General features: G+C 38.1%; 1 protein-coding gene, 1 non-coding gene and 2 pseudogenes across 4 annotated transcripts; 1 reads left to right on the top strand and 3 right to left on the bottom strand.

The window, feature by feature from the left end:
• Window positions 1-1,289: 1,289 nt before the first annotated feature.
• Window positions 1,290-1,371, bottom strand: trnal-aag (transfer RNA leucine (anticodon AAG)). Its single transcript has one exon. It is a non-coding gene; the product is annotated as a tRNA-Leu (tRNA).
• A 5,127-nt stretch (window positions 1,372-6,498) lies between these two features.
• On the top strand, window positions 6,499-8,949 carry LOC137491426 (uncharacterized; annotated as a pseudogene). Its single transcript, XR_015942574.1, has 3 exons — window positions 6,499-6,739; window positions 7,281-7,456; window positions 7,709-8,949. The product of XR_015942574.1 is annotated as an uncharacterized LOC137491426, transcript variant X1 (transcript).
• LOC147844893 (uncharacterized) lies at window positions 8,943-14,567 on the bottom strand (annotated as a pseudogene). Its single transcript, XR_015482265.1, has 3 exons — window positions 14,556-14,567; window positions 11,704-12,183; window positions 8,943-11,175 (listed from the first exon to the last, which is right to left on the bottom strand). The product of XR_015482265.1 is annotated as an uncharacterized LOC147844893 (transcript).
• On the bottom strand, window positions 13,744-21,305 carry LOC137490929 (uncharacterized). The gene is made up of 3 exons (XM_087249017.1): window positions 21,161-21,305; window positions 19,548-19,698; window positions 13,744-16,170 (listed from the first exon to the last, which is right to left on the bottom strand). The coding sequence occupies exons 2-3, from the start codon at window positions 19,630-19,632 to the stop codon at window positions 15,179-15,181; spliced, it is 1,077 nt and encodes a 358-aa protein (XP_087105143.1). The 5' UTR covers window positions 19,633-19,698; window positions 21,161-21,305; the 3' UTR covers window positions 13,744-15,178.
• Window positions 21,306-21,520: the final 215 nt, after the last annotated feature.

Genomic DNA, 21,520 nt, shown 5'->3' with positions numbered 1-21,520 from the left:
CTATGCAGATGTTCTAGTACCCTTCGGCTAACTAGCCAATGATTAATTAAATCAGTTAAATTAAAAACAATGGCCCTTGCGCATGCTTTTGCTCTCTGCCCCCTTTCGCCTGCCCGGACACCGTGCCGCCACGCGATTGGGTCACCACGAACTTCCACGCAAACCTCTTAAGTTTCGAGACTCACGAAACTGCACGAACTTTCGCAAAACCGACTCTCAGCAGTCCGTCACCTAGGTAACCCAGGACAACAGCCATTCACGAGCGTGTGAATCCCATAGACGTCATCGAAGCGAGAAACTACCCAATCAGGAGCACCGTGTTTCCCCAAGGCCAGCCGGCGAGGGAGATTCGACTTCAGCAAAAAGGGCGCAAGTAACACAAACTAATGTTGTCTCTTGCTGATCTTGTGCAGATTGATCTTAAGCAGTTAAAGATAAGCCATATCTCTGCTTTTGTGGTTTCTCAGGTGTTATTCTAAGATCTTGCAAGAAGTATTAGAATTAATTTAAGACGTTGTCAACTCATTTTGCATCCTCTGAACTGCCTCTGTGTGTATGTGTGAATGTGTGTGTTTGTTTGTTGTTTGCTTATTACGTAGTTAGTTTCATTTATCGTAGTGTAGCTCAATAAATCTTTGTACTCATTTTGTAAGAACTGTTTTCTTGTTTATGTGCTTCTAAGTCATTGCCTTGAGCTGTAGATCTTGTTACCTTGCTAAAAGTTAAACCAATACTGTGTTATGTTATGATCGTTGGCCACGTAAATAATATAAACAAGATTGGTAAGATACGATGTCTTCTATTTGCGGGACAAATGGTAGATAAAGTGTGAATCTTTTGATCTGATTCAATCTAACTCATTTGAGTCAAAACAATGATTCGAATCTTCAGGATCCGATTCATTGAAATTAGCTATTTAATCCCTGATCGATATTAAAACGTAGGTTGATCCCCTACACAAGTCTGTTTGCTCAAGCAGAGAGATCATTCTCAAGCATCCTAAAAGGACTGCCTGGCAGCGGAGGGATTAGAACCCATGCCCCAGAAGAGACTGGAGCCAAAAACCAGCGCCTTAGAACCCTTGGCAATGCTATCCCAGATGACTCCATGCAGTGGTCCCTTTTCTGCCCAATTTTACGGAAGCAGAGAGGACGCCGAGCTTCCTAGTGAAGCTCTTCAACTTTGGCCAAGGAGTCTACGTTTGGATGTGAGCGGAAGCATGCAGTATCACTTTGCAAGTCTGTTTGCTCAAGCAGAGAGGTCATCTCAAGCATCCTAAAAGGACTGCCTGGCAGCGGTGGGACTTGAACCCACGCCCCCGAAATGACTGGAGCCTTAATCCAGCGCCTTAGACCACTCGGCCACGCTACCCCACCTTCCTGTCAACCATAGTTCTTTCCCTATTTGAGCACCCCTGAAGGCATTTAAAGTCTACTCCAAACGGCAGCCAGCTGCAATGCATTTAAGCACCTGATTACAAGGTAACTGTTATTTCACAAACGAGTGAAATTACTCATTCCATCACAGCAGACCCCACATTGTTGTTATTATATTCAAATCCAGTTGTAGAGTATTACTACTTTAATTGTGAATCTTTACTGTTCCTGTTTCAATAGGGCTCTTGCTAAAATGAGCAATGGCAGAGAGAGACTTCCAGTGCAGACTTTGTTAAGATGCTGCAATCTAATCGTGGGTGTTATGGCCCAAACTCTAATCTGGCTCGAATAACAACAACAATCAAGGTTTGAGCCGAACATATGAAAGACACAGAAGTTTGAAATGGTTACATTGACGTTCCGTCAATACGTTTTATTTTTCCATGAATCATAAGTTTTCAAAAATTGACAAAACATTAACAAAAATCAAGTAGACAGGTAGGGAAGCTAAGGTAAACAGGTCTCTGACTAAACTGTTTTAAATGGACAGATCTTACCTAAACTCCCGTGAAAAGGAATAAAAAATAGGTGAGTCTTCCGGGCCACTGCTTACCTTCGCTAAACTAAATAAATAACAGAACGTGACTATGAAAAATAAACCCCTACCTGCTACAAAACAAAGTATCAAAATAAACAAACTAGTTAACACATTACAAACTAAGAATCAAAAGATGAACAGGAGCAAAACATTAAATGGAGCAGCATCTAGATGAATGATCGCTGGGCTTGCGCAGCACCGCCAGCCAGACCGCCTGAGCGCAAGCCACCACCGAGCTGAGGGAGGGCGAGAGACTGCAAGACAGAGAGAGACAGAGACGCCATTGCTGTCAGCCTTATATAGTGGGAATCCCCAGTGACGTCACGGGCATCATCCAATCCTGGATAAGCCGGGTAGAAACACTCATCCTAGTACTTGATTGCAACAAGCACAAACTGGGAATAAATAAATTAATTAAATAACACAGACCCACATAACACCCTTCACCTTAAGAGAATAAATTGTAGAGAAGAAAAAACATCTTACCTGAAAAAAAAACTACAATTTATTCTATCAGATGCGTGATAAAGCGTCCGCAATAACATTATCCTTTCCACGGATATGCCGAATGTCTAGTTGAAACGTTTGTAAAAACAAACTCAACCTCATCAAACGCTGGTTGTGGTTTTTCATCCGACTAATGAAAAGTAAGGGGTTGTGATCTGTGTAAACAATTAAAGGATACGAAACAGAACCAATATAAACATCAAAATGTTGGAGAGCAAGGACAAGTGCGAGCGCCTCCTTTTCAATGGTTGAGTAACCTCGGTGATGTTTATTAAATTTCCGCGAGAAGAAACAGACAGGGTGTTCGATTCCATTTATATCTGTCTGGAGGAGAACAGCACCTGCACCAGTGTCACTTGCATCAACAGCAAGAATTAAAGGAGAAGAAAAATTGGGCGCAGATAGGACTGGAGAACTAATCAAAATGGCTTTTATTTTCTCAAAACTCATCTGACATTCCTCAGACCATTCGAATGGTACTTTTGGACTGAGAAGGTCAGTTAAGGGACAAGCAACTACAGTAAAATTTCTACAAAAATTTCTGTAGTATCCAACCATCCCTAAAAAGCGACGGAGTTCACAGCGCGTAGTGGGCACTGGAAAATTACGAATTGCCTCCACCTTTGACTCGACTGGACGATTTGTCCACCACCCACAATTTTCCCAAGATAAGTCACAGCTGCTCGACCAAATTCACAATTTGCCAAATTGATAGTGAGGTTGGCACTCGACAGACGGTTGAATAAGGTCTCTAGTTGTTTTATATGCTCAGACCAAGACGTGCTATAAATAACCAAGTCATCCAAATACTCTACGCTGTTCTGCAAGCCTTCAATTATGCGGTTTACTAAACGTTGGAAAATTTGGCCGGTGCGTTTCGAAGGCCGAAAGCCATTACGGTGTAATTTAGAAAACGATCTGGTGTAACGAATGCAGATATTTCCTTAGCACGGTCACTAAGGCCCACCTGCCAATAACCTCGGAGCAGATAAATTTTTGAAACAAAAACCGCATTCCCAACGCGATCCATGCAATCCTCCATACGAGGTAACGGATAACTATCAGGCTTGGTGAGATCATTTACACTTCTAAAATCAGTGCAAAATCTAAATGTGTTGTCAGATTTTTTACAAGCAAACAGGGTGAACTCCATGGACTAGAGCTTGGTTCAGCGATGTTATTTTCGAGCATGAAATTTACCTCTTATTGCATCTGTTCTCGCTTTTCTGGACTTACCCGATAAGCATGCTGTTTTATTGGTAACGCGTCACCCACATCAATATCATGCTCAATTAAAGACGTACGGGTAGGAACATCCGAGAATAACTCAAGATGATTTTCAATAAGACCAACCACATCCGATCGTTCAGCAACTGTTAAATAGGAAAGATAAAAGTCAAGGTTTTGGACAATCTCAGAATTTTTTTGTCTTCCCGCCACTAACTCAGGAGCAGGAAACTCCACGTCTTCCTCCTCCAACAACACGCTGTCAGCAACAATGGGAGACAAAGGAGTGATCAACGGATTAGCACTGGACAGCGCACGGTGATCAGGAATTTCAGCACCGGACAGCACCTCGTTAGTCAACTGAGTCTCTGTGGGCAACACAGTTAAAACAGCAGCATTCTCTCTAGACACATTTGACGATCGTTCAAAGTAAGGCTTAAGCATGTTTATGTGACACAGCCGAGTTTTTTTCTTTCTGTCAGAAGTAGCAATCACATAGTCAAGTTCACTCACCTTTTCTTTAACTACATACGAGCCATAATAGCGAGCCTGCAATGCAGAACCTGACATTGGCAATAGAACGAGCACCTTATCACCTGGAACAAAACTGCAAAGTTTAGCACGCTGGTCAAAACGGCTTTTCATTTTCACATAACGAAATTTGAAAGCTATTGACACTGTGTCATTTTCTACTTCTATTGTTTCTTCCAACCTCTCTGATGTCATTAATATCTCTTCCCCATCTATGATACTGTCCAACTATCACTCTATTATTTCTGAAGTCCTGCAGCAGCAAGCTCCTATTAAGACCAGATATGTCCCCGCCAATCACACTTCTCTCTGGTTAACTCCTGAGCTCCGTACTCTCAAGGCCACTGGTAGACAGCTTGAAAGTCTCTATAGGAGAACCGGTCTTACTGTTCATTATTTGGCCTTTCAAGACCATCTTAAATCATATAAATCTGCTCTCATCTTAGCTCACTCTAAATTCATTCCTGCTACAATTAATAAATCAAGCAATAGGCCACAATCACTATTTAATACAATAAATAAGCTTACTAGCCCCCCACCTCAAAGGGCCTTAGCTTCAACTTTTGCTGTTTTGCTGTTCCTATTTGGATTATCTGCTCGATAAGACTAATGCTGTCCACCAGTGCGTTCCCACTGATACAGAGCTCAGCCATCCATCATGTCTCTCCAGTCAGTCTCTGTCTTGCTTTTCACTGACGACCCCTGATTCTGTCTCTAAGCTAATATTGAAATCCAGCTCATCATCATGTCACCTCTATCCTGCTCCTACCTCTCTCCTGAAACTCTGCCACTCTGTTATCTCTCCTGTCATCTCTCACTTTATCAATTCATCTCTCACCCATGCATCATTTCCTCTGCCACTAAAAATTGCTGCCATCACACCTGTGCTTAAGAAACCCAACCTTGACCCCTTGATTCTATCTAATTTTAAAATTTCCAATCTACCTTTCATATCTAAATTACTGGAAAGTACTGTTGCTGCCCAACTCCAGTCTTTTCTAGTTGATTGTAAACTCTTGGACCCTTTTCAATCTGGTTTTCGCCCCCTCCATAGTACCGAAACTGCACTTGTAAAGGTAGTGAAAGATCTATTGCTTTTTGGTGATTCTGGCTCCTTGTCTATATTACTTCTACTCAACCTCAGCTCTGCCTTTGATACAGTCTCTCATGATTTACTTTTCTCACGTCTCTCTGATCTGGGTGTTTCTGGTACTGCTCTCTCTTGGTTCTCTTCATATCTCTCAGATAGACAATTCTTCATCTCTGTTATGGATTTTCAGTCACCTAATGTCCCCCTGAAGCGAGGTGTTCCCCAGGGATCTGTTCTAGGCCCACCATTGTTCTCAATATACCTAATCCCACTTGGTCTGATTCTACAACGTCACGGTCTTAACTATCATTTTTATGCAGACGATATTCAACTTTACTCCGTATGTACACCTACCTCATCCGCCCAAATTGATAATATCTTTGCTTGTGTGAAGGATATTAATAATTGGCTCACCTCAAATTCCCTAAAACTCAACATGGACAAAACTGAGATAATTTTTATTGGCACCCCAGCACTTACCAGCAATATTTCCACCAGTTTCTCCGGTGAGATTGCTGGCTTGCACATTAAAACATCTACTTCTGTAAAAAAATTAGGTGTAATCTTTCACTCCACACTCTCTTTTCAGTCTCACATTAAATCTGTCACTAAATCTGCATTCTTTCATTTACGTCACATTTCACAACTACGTCCCTTCATCAGTAGCAAGGATGCTGAGACTGTCATCCATGCATTAGTCTCCTCACGCATCGACAGCTGTAATGCTCTTTTCATTGGCCTGCCTGCCAGCCTCATCTCCAGATTACAGTATATTCAAAACTCTGCAGCTAGAATACTCACTCATACCAAACGTTCTGCCCACATTCTTGTACGATCTCCATTGGCTCCTGGTGGCATACCGCATTAAATTCAAAATTCTCTTCCTTGCATTTTTATCCCTAAATAACCTTGCACCCTCCTATCTCTGCAACATGCTTGTCCCCTACACCCCAACTCGCTCTTTACGGTCTGCTGACTCTGGCCTTCTTGCTGTCCCTCGGTACCGCCTCTCTTCAATGGGGGGCAGATCATTTAGTGTTATCGGTCTTTGTCAGGTGACGTAACCCTCGCGACCGCCGAGTTGCATCATGGGTGTTGGCCGCCATTTGTGTTGTATCAGAGTTCGCGAGAGCAGTTTGCAGGTCTAAGCGATTTTCAAAACAAACACAATGTTACGTTCTTGCTGCGTTAAGAACTGTAACAGTAAGTCGCACGATCGAAAAGGAAACAGAATTAATCACGACGACAAATATTTTAAGTTTCCCACCTGGAAGCAAGGATATGGAAAGAATGTGGCAGAAATAACAAAGAGACGTTGGATGGCCTGGGTTGCTGCAGTGAGACGCAAAAATATATGTTTTGCAAACATATCTCCGTATATGTATGTTTGTTCTCGACATTTCCACAAAGGTAAGCACTTTTTAAGCTACTTTACGATTATCATTGATTGGGCTTTTAAATGCTCATGTTAATTCAATGTAACACTTCTGTTTTGAGTGTACAACATTTTACAATCTGATAGTAAAGCTAATTGTAAAAACAATTTAAATTCACGGAAGTTATAACTGACTTCAGCTGATTTACTCACCCCTTGTAAAACGCTTTATTTGTTTTTTTTTTTTTTTTGAAAACTTCCAGAATTTTTATTCATGTAGAGAATTTTTGTTAAATTTTTGAAAACTCCACATCTCAGCTTTATGAAACTGTTATTTTTTTTATCATTTTGGAAATCACTGTAGAAAAATCTAATTTAAGGAATTGAACAATTATAAGAAAATTAAATTCTATGACTGAGTTAATACTTTAAGAGGTTAAGCGTTAAACATATCAGGTTCCTTATGCTTAAAAGTGACATACTGCCATATGTAGCAATGTAGTGCTTTATTGTACTTATTCTTTCTATGTGAACAATGTTTTGCTGTAATTACATTTCTATTTTTGTTTTATGCAGGCCAACCTGCTTATGAAATGATGGACACCGACCCAGACTGGGCACCATCTCTACATCTGGGCCACACAGAAATTAAACAGACTGACACTGCACGCTCTGCAAGACGAACCAGGAGGGGGGAAATAAAGTCTACACTGCACTCAGCTGAACATGGGGGAGAACGACGTGCAGAGAAGGTGAGAAATGAGATTGAAGATTGTGAGAGACACACTGAGGAAAAAAGATACACAGAAGAAATGACACATGAGGTTGAAGATGGTGACAGACACACCGAAGAGGAGGTGACACATGAGGTTGAAGATGGTGACAGACACACTGAAGAGGAGGTGACACATGAGGTTGAAGATGGTGACAGACACACTGAAGAGGAGGTGACACATGAGGTTGAAGATGGTGACAGACACACTGAAGAGGAGGTGACACATGAGGTTGAAGATGGTGACAGACACACTGAGGTACATGAGACATAAACTGAATGTAAATTGTGCATTGACAGGTACGTGGAAGTAAACCGTCTTTTGGAAGAGAACCGACAGCTGCGTTGTGAACTGGACAAATACAGGATGTCGGAAGGATTTTTCAACAATAATGATGACAAAGTAAAGTACTACACCGGTCTCCCAAATTTAGGAACCTTTATGGCCTTATTTCACTTTTTGGTGCCCCTTATGCCTGACCAAAACAAAATTCTTAGTCCATTTCAGATGCTGCTTCTAACCTTTATGCGCCTCAGACTGGATTTGCCTGCATAACGCTTAGCCCACCTCTTTCACGTTTCACCAAAGACAGTCTACAGAACATTTAGTGAAATGATTTCTTTTCTGCACGCAAACCTGAAGCGCTCCATTGTATGGCCAGACAGAGAAACTTTGCACAAAGTTATGCCTCACCAGTTTGTGCAATCGTTTGGACACAAAGTAGCAGTAATTATTGACTGCTTTGAGATATTCACAGAGAAACCATCTAATCTTAAAGCATGTGCACAAATGTTTTTCAGCTAAAAGCACAATCATACAATGAAGTATTTGATAGGTATTACACCAAAAGGTTCAATTTGTTTCCTATCAAAAGGGTGGGGTGGCCGTACAAGTGACAAACACATCACACAGCATAGTGGGTTTCTCAACAATTTGCTGCCAGGCGATATTGTTTTGGCTGACAGAGGTTTCGACATAAAAGACTCTGTTAGCATGTTGTGTGCAGAAGTCAAACTACCGGCCTTTACAAAGGGTTACAGTCAGCTAGCTGCTAGAGATGTGGAAGAGACCGGAAAAATAGCACATCTGAGAATCCATGTGGAAAGGGTAATCGGGAATGTTTGTCAAAAATACAAAATCTTAACAGGAACTGTGCCCATCAACATGATACTTCCATGTGATGGTGAAGAAGTTACATTTGTAGATAAGGTTGTAACTGGTTGTGGTCTGTTGTGCACTTACAAACCTGTGTCCTACTGTTGTGTAGTAGTTTTAGTTTCAGCATGGGTTGAAGAAGCCAGATGTATAAATGAATTCCTTGAAAATTTGATAGATTCACAGCTAATTCCTTTGCATTTTTGTAACTTTACTTTCCCCCTAACTACTAGAGTGTGTTTGGTGTGTGATTTTTCTTTCTGAATAAATATGCATGAACAAATGTAAATAAAAGGAGAATAACAGAAGATGTGTTTTTATCATTATTTTGTTTTAATCACAAAAAGAAACTTGTATATTCAAACAAAACATAAGGTAAACAGTAATTATTTGAGCAAAATAATGCTTTAAAGAACTGAAGTGCCTTTGCTCAAAGGTAAACATTGTCAAACTGTAGTTTTATTTAAACTGAAAGTTCACCGTAACATTTACATGTACTTGCTAGTTACTTTCCCGCAAGTACTGACAACCCTTTATCAGTCTCTTTCGTTTGTTGAACACAAATAAATATATTCTGCTATAAATATGTCATATATTATGTAAACATGTCACTTTATGTCGAACACTTTGGGACAGAACCAACTTGCCCGCAAAGTACTGACAATCCTTTCTCAGTCTCTTTTGTTTGTTGATCACAAATAAATATGTCATATATTATGTAAACATGTCACTTTAAGTCGAACACTTTGGGACAAAAAAAACTTGCCCACAAAGTACTGACAACCCTTAATCAGTCTCTTTCGTTTGTTGAACACAAATAAATATATTCTGCAATAAATATGTTATATATTATGTAAACATGTCACTTTACGTCGAACACTTTGGGACGGAACCAACTTGCCCGCAAAGTACTGACAATCCTTTCTCAGTCTCTTTCGTTTGTTGAACACAAATAAATATATTGCGATATAAATATGTCATATATTATGTACACATATCACTTTAAGTCGAACACTTGGGACAGAACCAACTGGCTTCTTTTGCAGGTGCAAGCTGCAGCCCCACACATTTAAAATGGAACCAAACTGTTTTGCAATTTTTATTGTCACAAGCTACCATGTTGTCCTTGCTCTCAGGTCCACGACAAAGGCACCACAACTTAACAGCTGTTTTGCTCCTGCCCATCTTTGGTTTTGTTGAGGTGCGCTGTTTCTTGCGGAGATTTTCTGCTGGAACAAAACTGTCTTTGAGAGGCATCTGGCTTGAAACCTGAGTGAAGGCAGCACCAACGAGTTCAGGGAGACACACACACTCAAATAATAGGTGTGCTTTTTTGAGAACGGCACTCCACAGCTGGGGGTCAGGTGTAATACGCAAAACGACACAGTCTTATAAAGTCCACAAAATGAAATCACAATACTGTGCTTCAGCCACAAAAATCTGAGTTTGGACTTGAATGTAATATGGACTTGATCTTTTTAGTTGAAGCTTGCCATTCACAACTGTCAAACAGAAGTCTTTGTCACTGCATGCTTCCACTATTTTGCTGTCCCGGTACTTATAAGGGCACTTTATCTTTATGCTGCCTCTTCCACAGCAAGCACACTGCACTAAGCCATCCGGTGATGCTCCAACCTGAGGAAACTTGGGGTTAATGATAAACCCGCACTCTGTTATGTTCATGTAAGTATGATGTTTGGCATTGCACAGTTTATACTGTTTTCACCCATTTTCCTCATTATTCCTTCCCCAAGCAGTAGCAGGAAACTTGTTTGCAGTAGTATTGGGGTAACACACTGCCCTAACTGTTGATAGTGCAGGATTGTTTAAGTCAGACACAAAGACAGCATGCATATTAGATGCAGTAATTCTCCCAGCACGAAAGTGACACCAACTTGCACATCTGTGCTGCTTTCTTGTCTGTCCTTCGATGCTGTGTGCCTGCTCAGATGAAACATCAGCCTTGCAGGTTAAGGTTTTGCAGTGCTGGCGCAAAACGGACAGTTCACTGCCGTCCATTTTTTATCCCGCAGACTGTGCAGAGACTCAAGTGCTGAGAACGGCTGTACAGGGTCCACAAATGCCTAACAAGAAAAAGGCATGGTGGACAGAAAAGCAGCTTTAGGACATGCTTTTTCTATCTGCGCGAGGAGGGAGTCCCACTGTTCCTGTGTTGCAATGGCAAACATACACTTGTTCTCTGAAGTCCGTAATACTGGCACACTTGTAACTTCACCATTCAAAAGGCTGTTTAAAGACTTTCTTTTTGCCTTTGCTGAAGTAAAGTCTATTCTGTGTCCTGCCTCCGCTCCCACTTTTGTGATGTTCGTAGGTATCATCCAGTATGCAGGCTGGCCAGTCACAGTGGTTGTCTCCCTACATCGTACTACTGCCTTCAACTTAAAAAGTAGAGCTGCCACATGTGTGCATGTTTCTGCTATTCCTGCCATGCATGTGCAGTGACAACAGGATACAGCACCTGTTAAATTGATGATGGCCCAAGGCTTGAGTGGCGTGTCATTTAAACGCTGTGAGTGCAAGACCTGTATATAATACAAGAGTAAACATATTAATGTTGGATTCAATACACTTTTTAACAATGAAATCTGTAATGTATTTGACTAATAAAACACAATGTTAAGTTACTTTTTTGTTCTGTTTTGCTTTGATTACATTTATTGCTCATATTTGTATAAATACTTTCGACACAAGCATCTGTGTAATGATTTGCAAATGTAAATATTACATTGTATTTAGATATTAGAAAACTGCAATACACATTTAGATTTTATTACTCAATGATAGTGTTCAAACTAAAGCAATGTATATTGGAAAATTATTGGAACACTATTAAACAGTAATACATTCTAATTATGTATTGCAATGTTCTAATATATAACAACAATCTAATATTTATATTTACAAATCATTACACAGATGCTTCTGTCGAAGGTAATTTTACAAATATGAGCGATAAATGTAATCAAAACAACATTTATTTAAATATTCTGGACAAATACCATGACATTTTGTCATTTATATTATTATTATTTACAATATTATCAGCTTACCTTTGCTGTTACAACTGAGTTGTCACAGTCTGTCTGTAGAAATGAGTACAAATCCTGTACCCAGCCGTTTGTGAAGTGTCCATGGGCTTCTAAAGATTTGTAGTTTCTAAACTGTTCACTTGTGTATGCACTTACACCATAAACAAGGTAGTTTACGATGTCCAGGTAGGAAGTAGGAGGAAGGAAAGAGGGGTCGGCACTCCATTGTTTTGAAGTAATTTCGTATGGATCGATGTCCTGAATAAAGGACAGTTTTTCAAAATAGCGATCTTTGGCATTTTGGTTAAGTTTGTTGCGGTACAACGTCCTCTCCGTTTTCGTGTGTTTTTCTATCCAGATGTATACAAAACTTGTACGGCGCTGTTTTGTCTCTCGAGAGTTGTTGTGTTGTTCATAGAAACGATACCACCAAAATGGCGCATGTGTGACGTCACACACAACAAACGCACGTGACTGACAAAGACCGATTGCACCCAAACTCTAGAACTCTCTACCACGCTCACTCCGCTCTGCTAATAATATCTCTGAATTCAAATCCCGAAGATTTGATTTTATTACAAGAGACAAACTAGAGGTAAGAATGCATGAAGGAAATAAGAAAAAGGTGGAGTGGGGAGATTTTATACAATAATGGGGATGGGAGGCAAGGGAGAGGAGTTGCAATTTTAATAAAAGAAAACAGTGGGTTTTATGTAAAACAATATATAGTGACAAAGAGGGGAAGTGTATGGTATGTGAAATAAAGTATGAAAAGAAAAAAGTAATTATGGTGAACGTTCATGCCCCAACAAAGGAGTGCAAAAAGAACGAGTATTTTAATGTACTTAGAGATTATTTAAAGAAACATGAAAGAGTTATTATCATGGGTGATTTTAACACTGTTTTTAGTAAATTAGAAATGGCTGAGGGAATGGTTTTTAAAACGGAAAAGGGGAGAAAAGAACTGAAAATATTGATGGAGGAAATGAATTTAATTGATGTGTGGAGAGAAAGGAATGAACAGACAAAAGAGTACTCAAGAAGACAGTTAGTGGGGAATTTTTGTTGTCAAACAAGAATTGATTTTATTTTATGCACAAGAAATGTTGAAGGGTTTATAAGCAAGACCAAATATGAAGAAGCAAGTCTGAGTGACCATAAGCCACTTTTTATGAATCTAGACTGGAGTAATGTGAAAAGAGGGCCGGGGGTATGGGTTTTAAACACAGCGGTTTTAAAGAATGAAGACTATGTTTTAAGTGTAAAGGAAATTATTCAAAAGGAAAAAGGGAATGAAATCTATAATGAGGACAAAAGAATGTGGTGGGAGAACGTGAAGTATTTAGTTAAAAAGTTTACGATAAAATATTGTAGACAATTACAAAATTGTAAAAAATATAAGGAAAAGGAGCTGAAAGAAAAACTAGAAAACGAATTGAAAAATGAGAATGGAAAAAATATACAAAAGATAAAAGAACTGCAAGGAAGATTAAATGAAATGGAGGAGGAGAAATTTGAAGGTGCAAGATTAAGAAGCAAAGCAAAATTTACAGTGGAGGGGGAAAAGTGCACTAAATTTTTCTTTGATCTAGAGAAGAGAAGAGGGAAGTCAGAAATGATTAGAGAAATAAGGAGCAGAAATGGGAACATAGTAGAACAACATGAGGAGATTTTGGAAGAAATAAGATCATATTATGAGAAATTGTTTTGCACAGAGGGAATAAAAGAAAAAGAAAAAGGGGAATTACTAAATCTAATAAAATCAAGAGTAGAAGAAGGGGAAAAAAGAGAATGTGACGAGGAGATAAGAGAAGAAGAAATAAAAAGAGCAATTAGTGGATTGAACAAAAAGAAAAGTCCAGGAATAGATGGGTTGGGAAGTGAATTTTATATTGCTTTTAAAGATATTTTATCTAGGATTTTAAAGCAAGTATATGATGAAATTTGAGAAATCATTAAATGTTACGGTTTAATTAAGTTGTCTGGGGAAAATAAACGTAACACTTATAATATTAAATTATTACTGAGTAGATGGATGGAAAATACACCAGGACACCAAAATTTACATTCAATTCATTTATTCCTTTTATGAGGAGAAGAAAAATGAAGCCAACAAAAGAGAGGCTTACATGTGTGCGCTTTGTACAATGTATATATAATAATAAGAAGAAGAAGAAGAAAAGAAGAAGAAATACAATCAAAAGTTTTAGGGGAAAAAGGAACTAGAGTGGCGCCAAAGCAAAGAACTAAACAAAACCAAAAGCCACCTAAACTAGAACACAAGATCCCTCTCTAAACTTACTAATAAAAATCAAATTGTGAAAAAGAAACCAAAATCTTCAGCGTTTGCGAAGCAACACCTAAACTCCCTGAAATAATAAGCAAAAATACAAAATGTGGCGCTCACCCACTTACCTAGTGTTTCTGAACATTGAAGTTACCTACGGGCAAAATGTATGTGAAGTGGCTTAGTAAACTATTCCCTTTTCCCCAAAAAAGAATGATAAACTATTTAACCATGACTTAATTTACATCGATGTAGTTATTCAGAAACACAGAACAAAGCATACATTATGAATAGCAGCAAGCGAACACAAACCAACACGCACACACATAGCACTCTGAAAAACAAGGCGGGCCGGTCGAATTTAAAGTCCGTGGAACGAAATCCAATTGGTCCACGAGGAAACGCCCTAATGAGGAGTGACAGGCTCGGGATCCAATCAGCAGGTACCTAGTAGAGAAAAAGTAGCGGAACAAAAGGTGATAGGGCGAGACAAAGAGCGAATGACAGTCGAGGAGATGCGAAGAGAGCGAAGGGAGATAAGCAAAACAGAGAGGGAGAAGGCACAAAAATACAAACTCCCACGGACCGTAACAATCATCCTCCAGCCCCGGGCTACCTCTCGTAAGCAGGGTGAGAGAGGAGTATGAGCTCAGGTAGATCTTGATGAACTCCCCCGACTTGTTTCTGTTCTAATGACAGATATCCAGATGGCTAAAGGGAGATATATGGCTTCTAAGAGCTTGACTACGGTGCCAATTTAGAATGTTCAGTTTACTTAGGTTACGTGTTTTTGGGCTGTGGAAGGAAACTGAGGAAAACCCATGTGAGCATGGGGAGAATAAGCAAACTCTCCACAAATATCAACCAGTTCAATGAGGGCTCTTCTTGCTGTGACAATCTTTCTGTGAGGCAACAATACTAATCACTGGGCTGCTGTGTTGCCCATTCTAGAAAGGAGGAGGAGTAGGGGTGGGAGGGGAATTCCTCAAGATAAAGATAACTAAGGTTAGAAACTCTGGTTATTTATAGTGAGTTAGGAATCGTCTGATTGGTGAATCATGTGTTGGTTAATGTGGAACCAGCCGTGGACAATCATAAGCATGTGATCCTCTCGAAAGTAGTTTATAAATAAACCTCACGTCAATTAACAGCCAAACTACATGAAAAGGCTGCTGTTATGCATATACTCATGTTTGTGTGGACAAGGCCTTAATTTTGAGGACTCTGCTCTCCATTGTGAAGCTCCATGTGATTGCTGAGGCTTCTTTTATGTTTAAAGCCCTTTCCACACTCAATGCATATAAAACGCTCTCCTGAGTGAGTCTTCATGTGGTTCTTTATGGAGTATTTGTGTGTGAGACTCTTTCCACACAGATCACATGTGAACACTATGGTTCCAGTGTGACCATTCATGTGGTTCCTGAGGTTAGCATTACATGTGAAGCTCTTTCCACACTGCGCACATGCAAACGGCTTCTCTCCGGTGTGAACTATCATGTGGTGTTTGAGTGTGCTTTTATATGGGAAACTTTTACCACACTCTGTGCATGTGTAAGGTTTCTCTCCAGTGTGAATCCTCATGTGGAGGTCAAGATTTTGTTTTTTAACAAATCTTTTACCACACTGTGTGCAAACAAAAGTTCTTCCTCCATTGTGAGTTCTCATGTGGACTTCAAGGTTGCTATTTTGACTATAACTTTTTCCACACTGAGGGCAAGAGTAAGGCTTCTCCCCAGTGTGAATTCTCATGTGCACTGTTAAGTTTCCTGTAGTTTGAAAGCTTTTCCCACACTGTTGGCATGTGTATGGCCTCTCTCCAGTGTGAATTCTCAAGTGCACTGTTAAGTTTCCTGTTTTATGGAAGCTTTTCCCACACTGTTGGCATGTGTACGGCCTTTCTCCAGTGTGAATTCTCATGTGCACTGTTAGGTTTCTTGTATTATAGAAGCTCTTTCCACACTGTTTGCAAGTATAAGCTTTCTCCCTAGTGTGATCTCTTATGTGAACATCAAGCTTTGGCTTCTGACTGAAACTTTTTCCACATTGTTTACAGCTGAAATTACACCTAGGTTTGGATTTCCGAGGTCTTCCACGTGACAAAGTCTTTTTCGTCAGTGTAGGTTTTTCATCAGTCGTCATGTCTTGCTGTTTCTCTTCCATTTCATTCTGTTGATGAGTCTTTTCTTTCAGCAACATCAGGTCTTAAAAAAAAGAAGAAGTTAAATTTAGTATGAAGACTCAAAGCGATAAGCATGAAATGGATGTTTCACCCACAAATATAAATGACCATACCATTTACTCTCTCATTAGCTTTTAAACAATTCCTTTCTTCTGGAACACAAAGAAAGCTAACATTTGTTTTCACAATATCTTCTTTTGTGTTCAACAGAATCAACAAACCCCATAAAGGTTAAAAACCACAAGAGGTACAGTAAATGGTGAGGCTATTTTCATTTCTGTTTCATAAATATCTTTAAAGGGTTCCTATTATAAACCTTTATTATTATTATTATTATTTTTTTTTAAAGAAAAACTTATTAATATTATTATTTTTTATTTTTTTGAAAATAAGTCTTTGGTGTTCCCAGAATGTGTCTGAGGTTTTGGCTCAAAATCAGATCATATTCCTTTGAGAATATTTAATTTTGGTGGTCTGGAGGAAAACCAAGCTCTTTTTGCGCCTGTGGCTTTAAATGCAAATGATCAAATGCACTCGCTCAGGATTACTCGTGTTGAGTTCCCTCATGTGTATCTTCCACATGATTTAAACATTTTTAACTTGCTTGGAAAACTTGATTGGAGCAAACCCTGCATGTTCATAGCAAGTACGCATAATTTACTCTTCTATTTGTGAGTTTGCATTATTGTATATAACTTATGCAAATATTTCCTAGTACTGAGTTGAAGCTGGTTTAAAACATATGCTGGATAAGTTGGTAGTTCATTCAGCTGTGGCGACCCTTGATGAATAAAGAGACTAAGCCAAAGAAGCTTAGCTGAAGACCTACGTCGTGACATTTTATATACCTGCCAAGATGCAGAAATGCCATCTCAAAAGGTTACCTGCTGTTTGTCCAATCAGGGACAGTGGCATCTTAAATATACAAATAATAATGTTAACCCAGGGTTTGCCAATGTGAAACGTCGGTTAATGAAAACCCAGGATTATTTTATAACCCTTAGGGGCTTAAATTGGTTCTATAACAGTAAGTAGTTGCCATGGTAGCACACAACATAATCAATGCATCTGTGCTCAACCTTCAGGGTTTCATGACAGTAACGTGCACAAGCAAGTTATCTGGATTATTTTGACTGAACTCAGATTAGTTACATCAAATGATCTTCGAATTTCTGTTATGGAACCAACTTAAGTGTGGACGATTAGTTCGGCTCACTGAAGCCAGGTTTTCAACTTTAATCTCCACTTTTCTAAACCACTTTCATGAAACAGCCCCTGATCTCACATGCTATTGTTTTAGTGCTTCAGTTGCCTATTGGAGAAATGACCAGGAATAACGGTAGAAAACGGTCACACTACTTGCTCTACAAACAAGTGTATTCATGTTTATTCATACAAAGAAAAATAATAAAATAATAAAATATGACTTTGCAACATCAAGCAGCATTAGGCATGGGCCAGTATAAGATTCTGACGTATGATAACCTTGAATAAAATATCATGCTTTCACAGTATTGTGATTACTGCTCTAAAATATATTCTTTTAAATGTCTAGGTATAAAACAAACACTTTTTTTCCCTTTAAGCACAAAATATTTTCTTTTGAGAAATATTTATTTATTATATTTTGGAGCAGTAATCGTCAGGCTAAATCATTCAAATGAATCATTGACATCTGTTGTTTTCATTAGTTTCAAAAACAGATTGCTTTACGATTTGAAATGATATCTTTAGATATTTTTTCTGCTGGAGATAGTGTCTTAAAATGTAAAAAAAAAAACAACAAAAAAAAAAAACACTTGCATCCAGTTGAAGACAGAATTCAGAAGGGGCTAATAATTCTGTCCTTAAAATGGTGTTTTTCTAGCCGAAAAAAAAAAAAAAAGACTTTCTCCAGAAGAAATAAAAATATTATCATACAAACCGTGAAAATTTCCTTGCTCTGTTAAAAACAATTTGCCAAATATTTAAAAAAGAAAAAAAAATTCAATGGGGGTGTGGGCTAATAATTCTGACGAATTTTGGCGGTTTTAAAACCTTGACTTTTCCAAACCAGGCTACACCATGAAAGGAGTTATCATCCCTTGCGTAAGCAGCATAACAATGATTTTAGGATCTAAAAATTATTTCTTTAAAAAAAGTGTCAAACGCAAAAATTCAATGGCTGCGCCTGCTGGTACACAAAGAATATGGTCAATACTGACGAACTTCACACTCAAATTTTTGCATATCATCAGCATGCTGTAATCCATTTCTTAAGCAGAAAAGGTCATTTTTAGACTGGTTTGTTGGCCAGTTGTAGTCAGTGCAATGCTAAACGTTTTAGTTCCACTATAATTTGTTCCTTTTGTCTCACGTCGTCCCACAACAACATAAATATAGTTTAGATTACTGTACAATGTTTTATAATAATTTATTATTTTAGTATTTATTTAATTCCGCATATTTAAAATTGGGGGCATCCATATGACACACTTTTAACACAATAGCTGGTAATTAAGTATTAAGAGTATGATAATGATGCAATTCTAACTCAGATACTTTCTGTGAGAACTAGTAACATCTACTAAAATCAAGTTTAACCCAGAAAGAAGTTGAGAAAAAAGGGAATTGTGATCAATGTGACATATGCAAATGAAAAGTACTAAGCCAACACTATCACTGTAATAGCAGATATCTTCTTAGGAATACTGTAGGTCAAATATCGTCAGCTCAGTTAAACTTTTTTATATAGCGCCAATGCTCAAGGATGCTTAGAAGAACAAGAAAAGCAAAATGAACAAAACAATTAAAATGTCCTGTTTAAAATAAATAAACAGAAACAAAATAACTTCTATTCAACACTTACTTCAACAGTTTCTTTATATGAAAGTAATAACAAAAAGAAATCAAAGTAAGTCTGAGCAAGAAACAATAGCCACAAATGACCTGATTAAAACTAGTATTCCATTTTTTATAGTGATGTATTGTTAGAATGGAATGACATTATGCTATTTAATAAATTAAACCTTCGGTAATACAATTATTACACACTTTTCTGTTACTTTTTAAAATCTTTATATTGTCAGCTCAGTTAAACCTTTTATTCATTTATTGTTTTTATTTATTTTATATAGCGCCAGTGCTCATGGACGCTTTACAAACAGTAAAAGAGCAAGAAAAGCAATAACATTAAGAAGATAGAGAAAATGGGAAACTAATAACACATAAAAGAATGACAAAAGACACGAGAACAAGTGACGAAAGAAACTCATTCCTGTCTTTCAATGAGTGCTTATGTGCATTTAGGAGAACTAGGCAGCACACTCAGGGCTGCAAGAATGGATTTAATTTAGTATTCTTATTATTAAAATATATCTGAATGAGGATCAGATTTGGTGTTTGAGAATGAAAATCAACCTGTTTGTTCCTGCAGATCTTCCTGTTTGACTGTGAATGTTTCTTCAATCTTCACATCTTCACTCTCCTCTTTAATAAACGCCATCTTTACAACAGTGTGGACATCAGTCACTTCAGCAGGAAATTTTCCTCTGCTTTTGGACAATTTATCCTGTTTAAAATGAATAAAACAAAAAAAATGTCCTGTTTAAAATTAATAAAACAATGAACAGAAACAAAATAACTTCTCTTTAACACTTTCTTTATATGAGAGTAATTAACAAAAAAATCAGGTAAAATAGTAAGTCTGAGCAAGAAACAATAGCCACAAATGACCTGATTAAAACAAGCACTCAATTTCTCCTATACAGTGATGTTTACTTTGAACAGAATGACATTATGCCTATTTAATAAATTTAACCTTCATTAAAACACTTATTACACTCTTTACTGTAACTTTATTCAAACTTTATTCAGGTATGTTCTTAATTGTTTTGTTTGTTTGTTTTTTATTTTATTGTCCGCTTACAGCAATGTGTAGCACTTTTTTTTGCACAAGACAAATTTCCTCTTGTGGACAAATAAAGTTTATCCTATCTTTATTCAAATAATAGTCCTCATCACTGTGATTAAGATAGAACAACATTGTATAAAAGGTTAAAATAATATTGTTAACAGCAGGTACATCATTTATCGTTGAATGAAAAACCTGAAACTTTAATCAATCAGTTTTTTATCTGTGCAAAAGCTTTGACACAAACCTTTCTCCAGTTGAATCACAGTGCGGTAGCGGCACAGTCTTATGACATCACACACCACACCAAAATAAAAGTCTTTTTTTTGTTTTGCTTAGTCATGACTTATTGATACATTTCTCACACCTTTTATTTTCGATTTTACCTCATAACATTCTGGCTTTTCTTTGAAATGTCACACTCTATTGGTGCATGTAAATATGCTGCTTTTACATCCATGTCATGAACAATCAGATTTTCTTTGCATTAACACTCTTACACTAGTCATGTTAGCAGTTGGAGAAAAGACTTATCATAGTTCTCTTTGGCAACATACATTGTTTTTGCAAAAACCCATTTACCCACTAGACCTTTGCCTTTAGGTAGGTTGGTGAGAGCAAAAGTTGCATTCTTTTAACAATTGCATTTCTTCTACCATAGCTTTAACCTATTCACTTGCATTTACTGATGTAACCACGTCTTTGTATCTTTGTGGTACATTACAAACAAGTCAATAACAATAATCAATGTTGATCACATCACCTTCAAAACCACAAGCATAATCGCTTAAATAAGCTCGCAGGATTTTAACTTCTGGTTTATCTTCCACCGGTTTGTCTAAAATGAGCTCTTCCTTGGCACTTTGTGGGCTCAACTCTGGGTCTAATTTCACAGACACTCCAGGACTTCCTGATCTCAAAATCCTCCTCTACAACTGGAATCTTTGATTCACAATTTTTATCAGATACAAACTGAACAAGTCTGTGTTTCTGTACTTTTTTCATGTATGCTGGACTAAATACAACGTTGAACAGTGCATCCACGCATGTATAGATTTTACATTTTATAATGTTAGCATTCAGATATTATTTGAGTGTAAATTCAGCATGTGCAACTTACGTTTCCAGTCCTCAATGAAGAAGTGGGATGAAAAAATGGCCTCAGTGGGCTTTTCTTTGTAGGTATTTGGTAATAATCGCAATGTAGAAGTCAACAATCGTAGTTTGTCCTCAAAAGTTGTTCTCTTTTAGCTAAATAAGCTAATGAAGCCTCTGTTAGTGTACACTAGGCACTCGAGAATGATTGTCCCTCTACCTGTTGTTTCAATCTCCTGAGAACTCTGCTCATCTTCAGAACGCAAATGAAGACACTTTAAAAGAAATCAGAGAGCTCCTTCATCAGTCATAGACAGCAAGAGATCTGAGATGCTCAAAGTCCAGAAAAGGAACCAAAAACGATGTCAAAACACGTGACTTTTGT

This window comes from Danio rerio, chromosome 4, assembly GCF_052040795.2.
Source record: "Danio rerio strain M-AB ecotype USA chromosome 4, GRCz13ab, whole genome shotgun sequence".
Lineage (NCBI taxonomy): Eukaryota > Metazoa > Chordata > Actinopteri > Cypriniformes > Danionidae > Danio > Danio rerio.
This window is presented reverse-complemented; position numbering and strand designations above follow the sequence as displayed.

Coding starts and splice junctions, on each gene's coding strand:
- LOC137490929 (XM_087249017.1), bottom strand. CDS start 19,632: ATGGCGTTTATTAAAGAGGAGAGTGAAGATGTGAAGATTGAAGAAACA. Junction 16,171..19,547: donor AGATCTGCAGGAACAAACAG/GTTGATTTTCAT, acceptor CTTTTTTTTAAG/ACCTGATGTTGCTGAAAGAA.